The sequence below is a fragment of the Bradysia coprophila genome, unplaced genomic scaffold, assembly GCF_014529535.1.
Source record: "Bradysia coprophila strain Holo2 unplaced genomic scaffold, BU_Bcop_v1 contig_70, whole genome shotgun sequence".
NCBI classification, from domain to species: Eukaryota; Metazoa; Arthropoda; class Insecta; order Diptera; family Sciaridae; genus Bradysia; species Bradysia coprophila.
This window is the reverse complement of record NW_023503941.1, coordinates 5,168,285-5,186,228: the sequence shown is the minus strand read 5'-3', so window position 1 is coordinate 5,186,228 and position 17,944 is coordinate 5,168,285. Positions and strand designations below refer to the sequence as shown.

The window sequence follows — 17,944 nt, the reverse complement described above, 5'->3', positions numbered from 1 at the left end:
TATGGTGAGCGGTGCGAAATATGCTCTTTCGGCTTTAGGACCCTTCTACACAGTCATTTCCGCATTGGTTGTGTGCGGAAAAGAGCGTTGTCGATTTTTTTTTTGTTTTCTTTGCAACTAACGACATGCAATTTTGAAATGCATTTACAAGTTTTGCTAATCAAGTATCGTGCGTGCTAAAAACCAATGAAAGTTTTTTCAACTCCTCCCGCTATAGATACGAGGATATTCGATTTTTCCAGCTTTTTCGAGACTACGCACACTGGTCACGAGTGATGTAGCTCAGTGTTGAATTAGTAATTTCATTTCAATTATGATTCACTAGACTTTTTCGTGTGCAAAAGCGTACAGTGTTCTCAGAACATTGTACCTGTAACACTGTCGCCCTGATGATAAATGGTCTTTCTTAACTGAATATTAGGGAACGTCAGATTGTTCGAACAGAAACGGTATGTTCAACACAAACGATTTTTCTTTGGCAAAGCTACATTGTCCCAAAGAAAAATTGTTTGTGTCCAATCAGAGTCCCGTAAATCGAAGCTTTTTTTAAAGAACTGCAGGGGAATCAGTGAAACTTAGACTTGAATTTACTTCAGCTGTTTTTTAGCTGATCCATATAATCAAAGCTGTTCATACTCCTTCACACGGTTTTACCACTACCACGCTCTTAGGTAACACTATTCCACTCGTATAAACAAGAGTCAGCACTTCTGTCAGAATGTGTAGACCAGCTGAAGCACCTAAGTTTCACTCACATCCCGTGTAACAAAATGAATGTATTAATCAAATAACCGCACACATTCCATTCGTATAAACACTGGTTATTACGCAGCCCTAGTGTTGGTTTTGGAATGCCGGACAAATCGAATTTTTATTCCGTTTCTGTGACATTTGTCGATCTGTCAAGCAAACAAAGCAAAATTTGAACAAGATTTAATTTTTGCTCCAGTTTGGAATACTTTCAGATGAATCAAAATGAATTCTTGGGAGGGAACTCTCAACTAGATGCTGACAAAATTAAATCATTTTTTCCTTTGTTTAGTTGCGAACTGTCAACCGAGTGCTATTTTTTAAACGGAGTGACTGCGATTCCAGCTCCAACGTTTTTCTCTAAATATTAGAATTGACAATTTAGGTGAAAAAACGTTTATTTCATCCCTGTGAAAAAGACAGTGGTGTAGAATGGTCTTTCACATAGATATAAAGTCGTACTAAATTTGCTGACACAAGGCGAAGTCGACTTGCACCGGGTTCATGCGTTCATGCGGCAATAATTAACTATTGCCGCATAAACTCGAGTGACACAACAAACAAAATAAGGTTTCCGGAGCATGTATCTTGCAAATAAACATTTTCTCGCCTGAACGGTGAATTATTTCAAATTTTCGCTTCGCTCTGGTCGCAAATACCGCTAAAAATCGCAAAGTTCGCTTTTGTTGGAATTTACTGTTTTGTATGTTTGGTAAACAAATAACAAATAACTATTTCGTACAACATTTCAGTAGTGTCTAACTGGGACTGTAGCCACACAGCAGGTGCTATTTTCAGAAATCATTTCTCATTCCCGGCAGTTTCGCAAAATTTCTCAAAAACGAAATTCTCATTTTTTTTTAAATGGTTCTTTAAACTGGTGCCTGACACATAAGCAACGCGAACGAGACACAATTTAAGTTTTCCTTTTGTTATACTGTCAAATTTGACAGTAGAACAATAGAAAATTTTGAATTGGGTCTCTTTCGCGTGTCTATTTGTAGCTAGAGTAAGTCTCTAAATCTACATTATAATATGTGAAACAACCTAAGTTTTTATGTTAGAGGTGTTGCAGTTGTGGCAGATATAGACCTTTTAAGTTCGAAAAAAAGACGAGATGATCTGGAGGTATGAATTGACAGCTGACATCTTTGGTACACTTTCACTTTTTATTATTAAAAGCTAACCGATTACAACTGTCAGTTGTCAATTCATCCCTCCAGACCATCTAGACTTTTTTTTTTAACTTAAAAGGTCTATTACACACTTGTCTCGCTTTATCGTCACGTGCCTAAATTCATTTATGTGTCGTTCACAAGGTAGAATAAAAAATCATTTCTTTCGGTTTATTTATAGTCTTAAATAGAAAAATGTTCTAATCTCCCGAAAAAAATGGCAATTAATTTGTCTTATCCAAAGGAAACGAAGAAACAAATTAAACTTTAATTGAATCACACATCGCATACGGGTCATTAATTTAACTCTGAAATTTTTGTTTTCGGGAGAGTTATAAATAAAGACGTGCGCACCCTCCATACAACAATAATATCAATTCGAACAACCGAATAAAAGAAGAGCGAAGCGGAATATTAAGATAATGTTGAATGATAGAACGATGTGATTATGTGCACACGTTAAATATGCATCCATGCCATCAGAAAAAATTGTAAATAAAAATTCAAAGAAATTGTTTTTATGGACCCTCCGTTCTCACTCATCAAGCAATAATTATTTAACAGACGCAAGTCACAGTGGAACATTATTTCACTTCTAAATCATTATTTCTGACCAATTCATCAATCTTATCTCAGTCGAGACGAATTTCCATCAAAACGTTCACCATAATGACCATGTCGGCATAGAAAACCTCGATTGGCCTGTAGAGGCGCCACATTCTTTTCAGTGCACTTCAATCTTTGTGCTCTATTTTAAGGTGATCTAACTTCACTCTGGTTCAGTGCTGTGAAGTTGGTTGACAAAAATAGGTCGCTGACATTAGTGATCTTATGACGAAATGATCTAGAAATGTAATAGAATTATACGGAAATCTAGTACATAAATTTGAGCGTTAGTTTCCACAAAGTATGAAAACCGTGAAGGTAATGCAAGACCTGGATTTTCAGGTGAATTAGTTTTTGTAATGTTGTCATCATCATATTTTCTTGAGACTAAAGTTGCTGCACCTGCTAAGTCTATATATGACAGAGCCTAATATTTGGGAATTTTGGAAATTTAGATAATTAATTCCTAATTATTAGGCTCTAAGGATCAAATTCAAAGAATATAAATACTGAAGATAATACAAATCCGCGAAAGCACGCGGGACACAACTTTCGAGTGAACATAATTGTTTTATTGTTGCAGGCAAGGACACAACTCAAATTCGTTTTATTAGGTTGCAAGACATGACAAAACTCAATACTAAACAACGCAGTTCCAACAACATTATTACGCAAGTACGTCAGTCAGTAAAGTTAAGTTTCAGTTCAGATATTATACATTTAACTGTCATTTTCACGAAGCTAACCTCTAAAAACTGATATTTCATATAAATGTCCACGCCCCGCTCTCCTCAACAAAAAAGAAGTTTTTCCGAAATGCACCCAAAAACTAAGAACGCATATCGATTCATAAACCTATTGGGAGCTCAGAATAGCATTCAGCACAATGACATAATAGTGGGATAGACAGGCCTTCTATGTAAATATTTTGTTCAAGCGCTGAAGCAACAGCAAATACGAAATATTCAGTAGTGTGTGGGAGTACCTTAAATTTATGGTACTTACGTATTTTCGTACATATTTTGAAATGTGGGCGCGAAGGAAATTTGCATTTTCACTCTTTCTTCGAAATTGGTTTAAAGCATTTCTTTCTTCTAAAATTAAATATTTATCGAACTGAAATTTATATTTCATGTAAACAATCTCTCACTGTCCCCAAAATTGAACTAGTTTTGTGATTTTCTCCTTTTCGACCGAACAATTTTTTAGTAGAAATCTTGACGATCGGAGAATTCAATCAGTTGGCTGAATTTATTTCACGTTCAGTAGTCACGCATAATAAAAGTGCCAGCATCGTCAGAGTTAAAATTTCGGGACATTTCTTTTTAACAATTAAAAAATATGTTGGAAAATTGTGTAATGATATAGTGACCAGTTTGTGCGAAATTGATAGTTGCAGCTAATAAAAGAATTTTTGTTTAAAGTGGTTCAAGTTAATTTCGAAAAGTCTGCAACAGTTTCACCAAATTGTCAAAATTAAGTGGAATGTGTAAGTGTGTGTGTCTCAAATGTATATTACACAAAGTTTACTTTTGCTTCACGATTTCGTCTACGTAATTCCTGTCTATCCCACTATTATGTCATTGATTCAGCAAAATCGGACCAGTTCCATCCCCATACAAAATTTTTCATTTCATGAAATTTCATAAACCCCTTTGAACTCGTTTTGTCACAAAAGTTCAGTGAGTGGACATATTTTGATCGAAGCTAATTTCTATCTTACAGTCAGATGTCATACCTTTCTAACGACACCCCACTCAACGTATTTCATGTGAGAAAAATCACTTTATTGACTTAAAAATTTTCGTGTAGTCGCCATCTCGAAAACAGGCTAATTAGTTAGAACACTCATATCTTCATGCTTTTCATATTTTATTTGGCTTTGATAAAAGGAACAACCTTTTTTAAAGACAAATTTATGAAATTTCGTGAAATGAAAAATTTTGTATGGGGAAGGAACTGGTCCGATTTTACTGAATGCTGTTCTGAGCTCCCAATAGGTCCCTCAATCGATATGCGTTCTTAGTTTTTGGGTGCATTTTGGAAAAATTTCTTTTTTGTTGAGGAGGGGCGTGTGTCTCAAAGTATGAGGTTAGCTCTGTGAAAGTGACAACTAATTTGACATATCAATGATCTATTGCATTCGGCGAAAAGGGGAGGGGTGGTCTGCGTAATACGCATTGTTCAGTCTCTGATGCAAGACCATTAAGAGCGCTCGCCCCTTGGCACAATTCTAGCCTACTAGGCTAGGACTGGGTGATAAGTTGTTCCACTTGAAGAAACCTTTGCAATATGCGTAAATTGCACATTTTGCAATAATTTCTCCAAGTAAGTAAAGTTATGACTTACAAACCAATTCTTCCTTTAAAAGTAACACATTTTTGCAGGCTTTAATGGTTTTACTTTTTCAAAAAAAGATTTTGTTATAGAGAAATCACCAAAAAACGAATATTTTTGTGCAGAAATACCCATATGGATTTCAGAATTTAAAAAAAACTGGACTATTTTATAGAATTTATAGACACTACGCAATTATTGTTCAGCCCGTCACAGACGGGAAGCATATCATCAGTTTTTTATAGGATCTATTACTTCAATAAATCAATCTATCACAATAGCTTGAAGATTGTCTTCAAATCTTTTACTTCAATTCTTTAAGCATACATCTTCTTATACGTATGACCACATTAGTCATAGATTCCCGCTTATTTATTCGTTGTTATCGATAACAAATGAATCTGACAATATTTTGGGATTTAATGAGATTTTGTGATAATAGTGGCCAGCTGACATTTTTCATATTTTCTTATAATTCGCTAATATTACATGTCCCGTTTCTGCATTAAACTATTGAAAGCCTGTGAAGAGACTGAACACTCCATCAGACCCGAAAATACGGTCCCATAATTTACGTGAACCACAAAAGGTTTGCATCACCTGCAACATTCATTATTTTCCAACAGCATCGCAGAACCAAGTTTGGAAAGTCTAATTTTTGGCGTTAAAAAATGCTGTCGATGAGAATGAACATAATTTCCATTACGAGAACGTGCTGTTGTTTGTACAGCTATAAGTATTCATAAAATATCAAAACACTTGTTGTGTCTGAACTCATTATAAATTGTTAATGGCACTGTTTCAGGCTAATTTGTTGGATTGATTAAAATCAAATTTCCATGCAAATTTAAATATTTAACGAATAAATGTCAGAGCGGTGTGTACATACCTACGCTCTCCATAGAAATTAATTTAAATTAAAAAAATATAAAATCAAACGATTTAACATACCTGAACATGTTGATCCGATGTTATCGTGTAGATTTCAGTTCTATTGGTATCTGCTTGCATCGTGACTGGTATCGCGTTTTTGTTGTCTTTATTGTTTATACGGAATCACCGGTTAAATCAGCACACACGTATTTCCCCGCAACTAAAGTTGATTTAATAAAAAAAAACTTCTTCTTTCAGACGCTACCAACCAAGCAATGACTGCTCATTTGCACAATCACATAAATATGAGAAAATTCTTCCTCGTTCTAATTAAACACTTAAGGTAATAATTCAAGTGGTTATCACTAGTAAATGACTGTTTGAAAATCGTGTGAGTCATTCAATTTAGTTAATGAGAGTACGAACATGAATGGATTAGGGTGGCTCAAATGTTTGCAACAAAAAATATAATTTTGAACTAGTTATAGGTTAGTATGTCGCCTAAGGATCTTAAGAACAGGTTACGACACTTACGTAGTCAGTCGACACTAAGGTTTGTTTGTTCGACGTTTTACACAAGTGAATTGTTCAATCGCCTTCGTGAATGATCAATTGTTACCTTCCTAAGACAAAATAACAACTGTCGAAGAAAGAACGATAAAGAGTGAAGTATGCGCTTGCACGGCATATTAATTCGTTCATAAATTTAATCCCCAAATTGCCTTATCTTAGTGTACAAGAGACTAAAGCATTTACTAAGCATGATCTTCAGTTTTGCTTGTGAGTTGGCGCGATGACGCATTATTATCATTTTCGTATATCTCTACGCGTAGTCTATGTTAGCGATAGTAATATCATCTTTTATGAACGGTAATCATCCATCAAAATCTGAGTGATGATATCAGTGTTGCTTGAGTGTTATGATTCATCGACAATTCAATGGACAAATTTCATTTTTAATATCAGAAAGGTAATATGGCCAGAATACAACAGGCCCAACCGTTGTTTTGTTGTTGTTTAAACACCTTGTGACCGCTCCATTCTCATTGGTGATGTGGAAGAAATGGTGCGACGCGTAGCGGACAGAAATCGAACTTATCTTTTTACACAGAATTTCGCGACAATGGGTTGTGATGAAAGTTCATGGTTTGACCGTCGAAACTGATCGCCAGCGCCAATGTCAACATTTTCTTTTTGATTTTTCACTTCAATGATCTATTGAAATTGAGATATAGACTCAATAAACTAATTTATTCAACGTATACTACATGCCTGAAACATAAATAGTTTCACAAATTGTGTATTCACTGAGCGTCATAGACCTGAAACGTCATTCTTCTTCTTCTTAAAATGGCGAAAATCACAACCCATTGCTTGTTGTGAACAAAATTTGAACATACTTATGTCCGATATTCAAGCATTTTAACATAGAAAGTAGTGTCATCTATTGGACGTGAACATGGCGAACAAGTTACACATTAGATATTTCGGTAAAAACGAAAATTGTCGACCTTTCGTTTACATTCCGTTTTGTCTCCGTGTGACAGCTGTCATTTCAAACAATAGGCTTTTGTAAAATATTTTTGTACGAAATGTCAACTGTCTTGTACACGGAGGCAAAATGGAATGGAAACGGATTACTGCGAATTCAACTTTAAGTATTTCCAGTTTATGATATTTTGGCGCAAAATTTGAAAACGGCTTAGCAAATTCAAATTTTGCGCCAAAATATCATAGACTGAGAATCACTTAGTTGACTAGAAGCTTCGATGAGTTTTAAAACTGATAAATCTAAAATTGTGTTTTCACAAAATTGCAGAAGAATTATTGAATTACGTAGAAGCATCAAATGTAATCTGGTTTATTGCCAGCCCTATACTCTTCACGTAATGGATCATTTTCACGGGGTCAACTTTCGCCTGGAGAAGACAGTTGAGGTGTGTATGACAGTCGCCATAGCACAGTTCTTAGTATTAATACTGAATTAACAGACGTCAAATTGGGAGTCTTTGGTGATAAGAGCTACCGTTTATGAATTTGTAGTCACAGGTCTGTTCCAAAGTTATTTCAGCTGTTAAAACGTCATCCATAGAGACATAACCAAAAACTGTTGTTGACGAAATGTTCGCAAATGCGTTGATGCTCTCGTTTGTTTACGGATTGTCAAAAATCGTTTTTACAGTACTTTGAAATAGACCTACTGTGATTTACTGAGATGGTCGTCTGACCAGGCAGCCTGACAAATTTTCAGGAAAACTTTTATTTTCAGATTTCATTCTTGAAGTAGCACTAGAAGCTCTAGTTTAGAGCTTACCCTAGTTACCCTCGACCTAATGCGAAACACAAAAATACTCGACAAACAAGAACGTTTCGTCTCAGGATGTAAAATTCAAACCGTTATCTTGGTGGACAGTAGACGTGGATTCCGATACTCGACCTTATACTCACGCTTGTGTGTGTCCGATCAATTTTATGATTCTCATTAGCAGGTCCAGAACTTGAGTGTTAAATAAGGGCACAGCAAACGTAAGCTAAAAATGTAACTGAACCTGTGCTTGAACCACCCTAATTGCCAATACATCGAAACCAGTGCCACAGAATGATTGTGCGCCACTTCTTCCAAATAATTGTTTTGAAGTGGAATAGCAGTTTGCTGGACTTGTGGAAAGCAAAAACTGCAATTCTACCAGTCAAAGCAACAATTTGGAAGAAGGTAGGTGCTATGGTTGTATGCAGGGATATTAAACATGCAACGCCGACGAATTACCTCACCACTATGTGTGGTGTTGTTACTGGAGCCGATCTTTTCTGGATGTAGATATTAGTCGTGTCTCACAAAACTATCACTCTTTCACAATTGAATGCAATGAAGGAATGCGAAGGACGTCAAAACGAAAAACAAATTTTTTTTTTCAGACCACAAAATTCTTTTGGATTTTTAAATTTAGCATAAATCCGGTTCGGTTGTCACTGCTCTTGAAAACAATCAGCCACAAATCAGGTAAACAAATACAATTCACTTCACTACCACCACACAACATCTGAGTCATAAGCGTGTGTGTGCAACACCTGATTCACCACAAATCCGGCAGCATTTGAACATTTTTTAATTTATTGTCGCGTTGATTAGAGCGAATTCAGAGCGAAGATTATCACAACATCAATCGAACAAAAAACCTCAATTCAAAAAGCACTTTGTCAAATCGCCCCGAACAATGAAATCGTTTGTGCCTTTTCAGAGATTACGCGAATTGTAAAACTATTTCAGTCATTAAACACACCTGGGTTCATTGATTGAAATGCACGTTTATACTGACCCGTATGCACGCTGGCTGGATGGCTTACACAACACATCATCACACAACGACGCCAATATTGAATTAATTCAAAGCATTTCCATGGCAAAACAGAGACAGTAGAGACACACAGTGTATATAGGTACACACATAGTGAGGTAGTGTTATTTGTACGTAATGAAATGTTGGTTACGATCAAACAGATATTTTGTTAGTGAGGCGGCTTCTGTCTTCTAAATACACAAGCGGAAGTACGAAGTGGAAGTGTACATTAGCTAAATAGATGTTCCTGCTGTAAGTGCGCTGGCACTTAAAAATGTAACCTGAGAAGGCCTTTTTTTAAAGTATAGCAACTGAATGTAAGTCTTGATTTCCACATAGGTTTCTTCCATCGTACGGTAAAAACGAATTTTGACAGGCCGAAAACAACGGTCATCCACAGAACGGCCTTGGAAGAAACCTATACGAAAAAAGAACTCCGTTTACACTTTAAACAATAGCACAGAGGCGTAACTTTGCTAAACGGAGGCAAAATGTAGCGGTTTTTTTGTAAGTGGAAATCAATTCTAACGCAAATGCGCAGGCTACGCACAGAAATGATACGTTGGTACGCCTGTGGCGAGATAGAATGTACATGTGAATGACAGCTGACACCATGAGAGAGAATATAGAACCAGTATCATATGCAATTCTCTACCGTAAGTGCCAGCTGTCATTCACTTGTTTTGTCTCGCCACATGCGTACCAACATAACATTTCTCTGCTTCTTAGCGCATTCTTAAGCCAAGTACACAAAGAGACGGTGAAATGAAATTATGACATATGTCAAAATTTTCAGCTCGTCTGGTTGAATGTATGAGAATTTCATTTCATCGACTGGTTGTATACTTGGCTTTGATGGAAGAATTTTATTTTCGTTCAATTAACACTCAAATTCTGAAGCGCACCTCCAGAGTGAATTGACCTAATAACTAAAGCTTCAAATGTGTCAAAAATTTTACGTTCAATCTGTCAAATTTGGAGGCTTTAGTGGTAAGACCTACCGCTTAGAATTGTTTGTATTGTAAGTATGGCTTAACTCATACAACAAAAACAAACGCAGTGCAGATTTCATCAGTCTCCGAATATTTCCTATGTCTATGCTGGAAACAGTGCTGTGACATGGCCTAAATGCATTTCCAATTTTTATAAAAATTTCAGGTTATGTAGATTCGTCCGTGTGACGATGAGAATATTTCGAACATACACATGAAAATGACCAATGACTGTATGCAATTGCAATGTACTAAATTGTGTACATACTGGAGTACTGGACACATAAAATTGATTATGACACAGGGAACCTGACTATATGTTAAAAGTCGTATATGGAAAATACAAAGCGAAATTTTAAAAATGAAAACAAAATTCCTGATTACAATGGTGGGCATGGCTGTCGATATTATTATTTACGGTTATACACAAAAAATGGGTATATATATACAACTAGGAATGAAACATTATTACAAATGATGAAAATTATGATAGACGCACGTGCTGTGTTTTCTTTCATGCAGAGCAATAAAAATGAGTGCATATGAACGATCGTTTGTTATATATATTTATTCATTCAGTTTGTTGTTATACAACAGAAAAAAAAACTGAATTTAAATCAGGTAGACGTAGTGGGATAAGACTCGCAAGCATTCAATATATTTTTGTTATTTGAAGAAGTGTTTTTTAATTCAAACAGTACACAGAGAGAAATCCTGGATTAGATTTAAATCTTTTTCGGATTACATATAGGACCAAATTTATTTTTGGATTGAAATCTAATTTTTCGAAAGATTACTTGCATTTAATCTTTCGAAAATAATCTTTCGATGGATTAGATCGAAATCTTGCAAGAGATTTAATTTTTTTTTATTTTGAAATTAAAAAAATTTTTTCAACTTATATTTGAATATCGAATCAGATTTACTTGTTTTATTTATTCTGAAATTGGGAATTTTATTTGTTTAGTTGAAATTAAATGTTTTTTTTTACTTACTTTGATCAGGATTTGAACTCTTTCACCTCGGTACCTCCGTATCTCCAGTCCTGTACTTTACCACTGAGCTATTGGGTTCTTAATCTTAGCAAGATTTAATTTCGAACCGTTGTTACGGAGATTTTAATCTTTCAAAGATTAAAAAATAATCTTCTGGACGAAACCTTTGTACCGACTGAGGTAACTATCATAGTAAACGAGTTCAAATCCTAATCGAAGGCAACATTTTTTTTCTTCATTTTTTTAATTATTATATTTCATAAATCTGGATAAGCAACGATAAGGAAGTTGAGCCTGACAAAAGTATTGAAAAGTAGGAAAATATTATAATAAAACGATATTTTCCGCCCCATATTTAATTGTACAATTGATTAAGAAGTATAACAGACCAATTTGCATGGAAGAATTTATTTAATTTTGCAACGATTTTCAACTCAAATTAATATTCCTAAAGAAAAGCAAAAAAAGGTCTCAAACATTTCTGTGCTGTGGTTTTTAGTTTTACTTTGAATCGCTAACATATGACAAAAAATTACACATCTACCATCTACTAGATTCTAATCATAAACTCTAGGTACCATAACAACGTTCTTTGAAAAAAAAAAAAAAAAATCCGTGGCAAAATTGTCTATAGTTAACTTCACTGCTCACTGCTACTATCAATTTTAGCCATTTTAATCCGAAACGTAATCTATCGAAAGATTTAATTTTTGTAATCTTTGAAAAAAGATTGAAATGAAATCTTTAGAAAAATTTAAAATGTTCGTAATCTTTCCAAAGATTAAACATTTAATCTGACTTTTTTCTCTGTGTAGCGAAATGTATTCATCTGCCAATTGTGTGTCGGTAATTTTTTAACATGATTTTCTACATGAAGTCAACTTTTTGCGTGTAGAACTGAAAGCGACACCTCCAGCGATGTCATTCATTTTAGAAGTTAAACAAGACTAGCGCAACACTTTTCTCTTTAGAGGTTTTTGTTGGTATATCACCCGTTTTAGAAGTTTTGGCGAAAATCAAAAATTTGACGAAATTCAAAAATTTGAAAATTTGACGAAATTCGAAAATTTGACGAAAATCAAAAATTTGAAAATTTGACGAAAATTTGAAAATTTGACGAAAATTTGAAAATTTGACAAAAATTTGAAAATTTGACGAAAATTTGAAAATTTGAAAATTTGACGAAAATCGAAAATTTGACGAAAGTCCACGGGTGTGTCTCTATTCACGCTATTCACATATATTTAATGTCAAAGTGTCTGCGGGCGCGGGTTGGTGCGAAAATAAGAAATTTGACAAAAATCGAAAATTTGAAGAAATTTGAAAATTTGTCAAAATTAAATTTCAAAAATGTCTGATGAAAACTTCACACGCTGTACGTTAACATTCACACTAGACATTTATCCGTGCGAGGAGTCCGAGTTTTGCCCATTCCAATGTCTCTATCTCACCTCCCACTTGGTCGATTTGAAATGTCTTGTGATGAAACGATGCCGTTTGTTCATTTTCATATGAAAATGTGAACTTACATTTTCGTTTATGATTCGCGAGAGGTGTACATACACAAAGGGATGACTAGGCTCCTAGAGTTTGGTCGTTTCTTTGCCACTGTCGCCATGGCCTGATGAGATGTGGCATTTTTTAAATATTTAAAACAAATAAAAAATTGTATCTCTCAGATCGAAACAGTGGCAGAAACCATTCGCTACAGTCAGAGTATCCATTCCATACATCCAGAAATAAAATTGAAAGAAAACCGTTCCCAGCCCTCAAAAAACCCTGCAAAATGGCACTTCAAGGCCAATAAAACAGAATAAAGTTTTATCCTGGGGCTATGTCATATTACATTTTCATTTTGAAGCCCACTCTGAGGTTCATGCAAAATTTCATGAAGATCCGCTGACTACTTTCCGATATAGCCCGTCGATAGAAACATACAGAGAAAGTTGAAGGATTTTGATTGTTTGGAAAAAGTCAATTATGGGTGTGTTTAGTATGAAAAATAAATTCTATAGATAGCTCGTTTTGTTCGTATTTGAAGCGAGAGAGAATATGATGGAATAGGTTTTGTGACGATGTAGGTCAAAGAGTGGAAATAAAAAAGTTCGGCTATACATAGTGTCACGCCCGAAAGCATTCTTCGTTTGCTATTTTCTTACAGAAGGGGCTAGCGCCACGGACTCCGCTACCGCTCCGTCCATGATTAGTAAAGAAAAAATTGAATTCACCGCGACACACACAAACACTAGAAAATTGAAAACTCTCTTTGGGATTGTTAACCTTGACCTTGAACTTTTGACCCATCGGACCAAAAAGTACCAAAGAAAATTAAATATAAAATCACGACCCACAGCTTTTACGAATTTAACTATAACACGAAAGCATGAAGGACATCTAAGCAAGTCGAGTTATCAATAGTCAGTTGTAAGTTAGTTATTTCCACAATGACCAGATCAACCAGTTTTGTGAATGACATCAAAATTGAAACAGTTAATGCCAAATTTGCCACTTCAATTTTGAATGAAACTTTAACCAAATTAGCTCTGGTACAATGCGCTGAACGTGCAAGTAATCGAGGACATGACGAGAAACTCAAAGATACCACCACAGCAACGACAAAGAAATTTACGAAAGATTTGACCAACATACGGCTAACGTTTCACAAAGTTATCAGCGATCTGAGAGAACATCGAAATTTCATGGACTTTAGTGGAGTTTCGGCCGCTGAAAGTGAATCAAACTTTCTGTTGGAATATGCTGCGAACAATGTGGTGCTAAATGAGCAATGTGCAGCGATACAGGAACTTCAGAAGGATATTGCCAATTTTCATGAACCCACATCCACGGTGGACGTAAGTGATAAAGTAGTAGATCAGAATCTATTATTTTTCAAGAAAGATTTTAGAGAAAATTAAGCAGAGACCGGACAACTACTTTGTCATTTTAAATAGGAGTCCAATCGATCAAGAAATTCCCAATCTTTTACTTCATTTGTTTCTATCTGCTTTCATGAATTTAAGCTTTGGTTCGGTAGTATTTTTCAACAAAGGCTGTGAATGTTCGTTACAAACTTAATCGCTCTCCAACTGTCGCCTTTTTCAAAGTCTACGATCTTGATAGTATCTCTAGTGTTACACTCTACACCGTAGAATTTACCAAAGAATATTTTCCACCTTCCAGGAGAGCATGCTAAAGTGTGCCATTCAAAACAGATTTATCAAAAAGTGGGAGAAAGCGAGACGAGATCAAAATGACCACTACAATCGGATGCTCGTCAACAGTCTAGAAAATGAAGTCAGGACTTATGCAAGGAATATTGAGGATGAAAAGCGATGTATGCTTGAAATCGAAACGTATAGTCAGGCTGAAATGGACATCCACAAGGCAGAGAGTATACAGTGGACGGAGAAATTTTACGTCGATCTAAACAAAACGGAGATCGACATACAAGTAGCATTAGCCGATTTAGACCGAACGAAACTCAATTATGAGAAGACGTGTGAAGCGATAACAGTTCGTGTGCAGGAAATGATCGATTTTGTTGCTCTGAAAGAAGAGCGGGCTTCGCAGAAGGACAGTGCTATGATGAAGTTTCTCGAAAAGCATCGAGAGCATTTGCTTGCAAAATGTCGAATTTTCAGTGAATCCATTTGATTGTCAGGTCAATAAATGGCACAAATTAGCGCGTCGGTTAATGTTTAACTTTGTTTTTAGACCCGCACAACGTAAAGGGGTCTTATAAGCTTACTCTTCATTTGTAGCATGTCGATCCCTGAGTAAAGCTGTGTACATTGTTAACGAAGAGAAGTTTGAAAAATTATTTCTTCTGCTCAGGCCTGAGGGCAATGTCAAAATGAGCGAATTTTCTTTTGTTAAATATTTGACGTTGCCCTCGAACCTAGGTAAATCAGTCTCTCTCCGTTAAGACCGAGTGAGAAACTACGCGAGCAAATACTGGAACAGTTGCTATTTGCTATTGGTAATCAATAGAAGGAAACATTACGCAAATAGAAAGAAATAGTGCGCCAATAGGAGTAGGTAGGTAGGTAGGTAGCGTTGTTTCATCCTCAGTTGAGACTTTATTGCAAACCATTATTTATTTATAATCCATTACAAACCTCGGGATAAAAGTTAAAAATCTCGTTTTCCTGTGTTTATTGACATCGGCTACGCCTCGGATCAACAAAATTCACACGAAAACTCTCCGTTTCAACTTTTTAACCCTTGTTATGTAAATAACTACACTCGCGGAAGTTTGAAAACCGACACATTTTCTTTTTCGTCGTTTAGTGGTTTTTAGTGAATTTTGCATGCATTTTTATATGGACAAATGAGAAACTCAAGTAAAACAGAGAAACAGAAAATGTGTGGGTATTCAAAATTCCTTGTGAGTATTACAAATAACTTTGTATTTTGAAATTTTGATCAAATTACAACCAACTTCACAACAATCATCACAACACTATCAACACATAATAACTATACATTTTTATATGAGAGGATTTGTACCGAAAATTAATTAATGAATTCCACAAAATTCGGATTTTTTCCTGGATAATAATGAATAAAACTTAAAAGTTCGAATGGCCTGACTAAGGCTACTGCAAATTTTCATGTAGATTGGCTGCGGATTTTTTGAGATCGACCATCGATAGATAGATAGATAGAAACATAGTGGGTTTCTGTATATTTATGTTTTACATAAAGAGTAAGTTTAAAGATCATGTCCGGAGCGATAGCGGAGGACTTGACGCGGTCTAACCCCCAAAAAAAGAACGAAGAAATTTTTTTGAGACGCGGCAACTATGTATAGCCGAACATTTCAGTTTCTATCCTTTGGTCTATATCATCACAAAACCTATTTCATAATATTCTTTAAATACGAACAAAACGAGCTATCACTCGACTATGAAGGATTAAAATTACTGGAGATACATCGCTTTGAAATTGGCCACTTTTCATACAAAATACACCAAATTGACTTTTTCCAAACAATCAAAATCTTTCAACTTACTCTGTATGTTTCTATCTATCTATCGACGGGCTATCTCGGAAAGCAGTCAGCCAATCTCTATGAAACTTTGCAGGGACCTTAGTCAGGCCATTAGAACTTAAGTTTCATTCATCATTATCCCAGGAAAAATCAGAATTTTGCGTAATTAATTAATTAATTTTCGGAACAATTTCTCTCATTTAAAAATGTGCAGCCATTTTGTGATGGAAATGTTTTGATGATGTGTTGTGATTGTTGTTGTGAAGTTGGTTGTAATTTGGTAGCAAAATTTAAAGTTTTTGAATATTACGGTTTACATGGTGGGAAATTAGAAAAATTTGGCTACTTTCGGCGTATGTTGGGCAGCTGGAAAAATTTGGTCACTTTCGATGTATGTTGGGCAGCTGGGAAAATTTGGTCACTTTTAGGTTATAGGTTGGGCAGCCGTCAAAATTTGGTCACGTTCAGGGTATAGGTTGGGCAGCCGTCAAAATTTGTTCACTTTTGGGGTTGATATAACGGCCATTTGTATAGTTAGTACATATATACTTAGTATATAGCTATATTGACATATATATATGTAGTATATAACTATTTTGACGTATATTAAAATTATGGGTGACAGTAACTAATGTAACCTCGATTTTTTCTTGATCGTGAACAATTCAAATCCAATTTCTTCAATTGACGTATATATATGTAGGATATAGCTATATTTAGTTAGTATATAGTTATATGGACCTATATATAGTTCGGATATAGCTATATGGGTCTATATATAGTTAGTATATAGCTATATGGACATATATACAGTTACTATATAGCTATATTAATATGTATATAGTTAGTATATAGCTATATAGTTCTATATATTGTTAGTATATAGCTATGTGTACCTATGTAGTTCTAATATAGCTATATGTACCTAAATATAGTTCGTATATAGCTATATGAACCTATATATAGTCAGTATGTAGCTATGTGGACAATTTTTTTTCGTGACAATTTTTTTTGGGTCAAAACCCACTTTCACACTTAGCTTCTAAAACGACTGATATCCCGGTAAATACTCTTTCAGAGCAAAGTTGGACGCAGCCTACAGTCTATATGTGTGATAACTTCTAAAACAAGTGATATCGCTAGAGGTGACGCTGTCAGCGTCGTTACGCAAAATTGAATTTCACAGCCAATTAATTGAAATTAGCTAGCATAGTTTTCCAAACCATTCGACAAAATCATTTTTTTCAGAAAAAATTTGAACCAACAGAATTTTGACCTACGAGAATCTGCCACATGCGAATCCGGTAATTTTGAACAAATTTAGTCGAGTGATAGCTCCTTTTGTTCACATTTAAAGCGAGAATATGATGAAATAGGTGATATAGACCAAAATAATATAAAATAAAATGTTCAGCTATACGTAGTTGACGCGTCTCAACGGACATGATTTGTTATGTTTTCACGTTTTACTCCCGTATCTGGTACCAGGCTTGACGGCAGATCAATTTTTTGATTTCGCTGTCAATGATGTCCAAATTCAGTTGACATAATAAAACGTTTGATCAATTTTTTGATTGAAAAATTGTGAAGAAAGATATGCGGGAATCGCCAAATCTTCAAGTTTTCTTATACCAATTCCAGTCAATGAAAAAGGTAACATTGTTTGTCTCCAAACTTTCAGGGGCATTTTAATGTTGCCAATATTCTCCAATGTTTTTCGAAAAAGTTCATCAACGTCTTCCAGAAGATTTTGAAACATGAAAGTCGGACGAGTTCGTAACCGATAGATAAATTTCGCATACGATTCTTGTTACATTAATTAACAGTTATGCAGTTAGGACAGTGTCCTGAGGACACTTAAGATTCATACAACACAAAGTCTAAC

General features: G+C 35.1%; 2 protein-coding genes and 1 long non-coding RNA gene across 5 annotated transcripts in view; 2 read left to right on the top strand and 1 right to left on the bottom strand.

Moving 5' to 3' along the window:
* The window catches only part of LOC119083873 (phospholipid phosphatase homolog 1.2 homolog), a 43,168-nt gene extending 33,953 nt beyond the window's left edge, over positions 1-9,215 (bottom strand). The window contains exons 1-2 of one of the 3 annotated variants that reach the window (XM_037193682.1): positions 8,509-9,215; positions 5,820-6,106 (exon numbers count right to left, since the gene is read on the bottom strand). In XM_037193682.1, coding sequence (XP_037049577.1) covers positions 5,820-5,879 — 60 coding nt within the window. In that variant the 5' untranslated portion in view covers positions 5,880-6,106; positions 8,509-9,215. The remainder of the gene's footprint in view (positions 1-5,819; positions 6,107-8,508) is intronic. The other 2 variants (XM_037193683.1, XM_037193684.1) reach the window with 2 other exon arrangements.
* LOC119083885 lies at positions 1,818-14,941 on the top strand. The gene is made up of 3 exons (XR_005088967.1): positions 1,818-1,827; positions 4,210-4,213; positions 14,908-14,941. It is a non-coding gene; the product is annotated as an uncharacterized LOC119083885 (long non-coding RNA).
* LOC119083878 lies at positions 13,470-14,747 on the top strand. Its single transcript, XM_037193692.1, has 2 exons — positions 13,470-13,918; positions 14,247-14,747. The coding sequence occupies exons 1-2, from the start codon at positions 13,511-13,513 to the stop codon at positions 14,718-14,720; spliced, it is 882 nt and encodes a 293-aa protein (XP_037049587.1). The 5' UTR covers positions 13,470-13,510; the 3' UTR covers positions 14,721-14,747.
* Positions 14,942-17,944: the final 3,003 nt, after the last annotated feature.

What these genes read in the sequence shown, in the direction of transcription:
- LOC119083878 (XM_037193692.1), top strand. Translation starts at nt 13,511, where the DNA reads ATGACCAGATCAACCAGTTTTGTGAATGACATCAAAATTGAAACAGTT. An exon ending in AACCCACATCCACGGTGGAC is followed by an intron (nt 13,919 to 14,246) that starts GTAAGTGATAAA and finishes TCCACCTTCCAG; the next exon opens with GAGAGCATGCTAAAGTGTGC.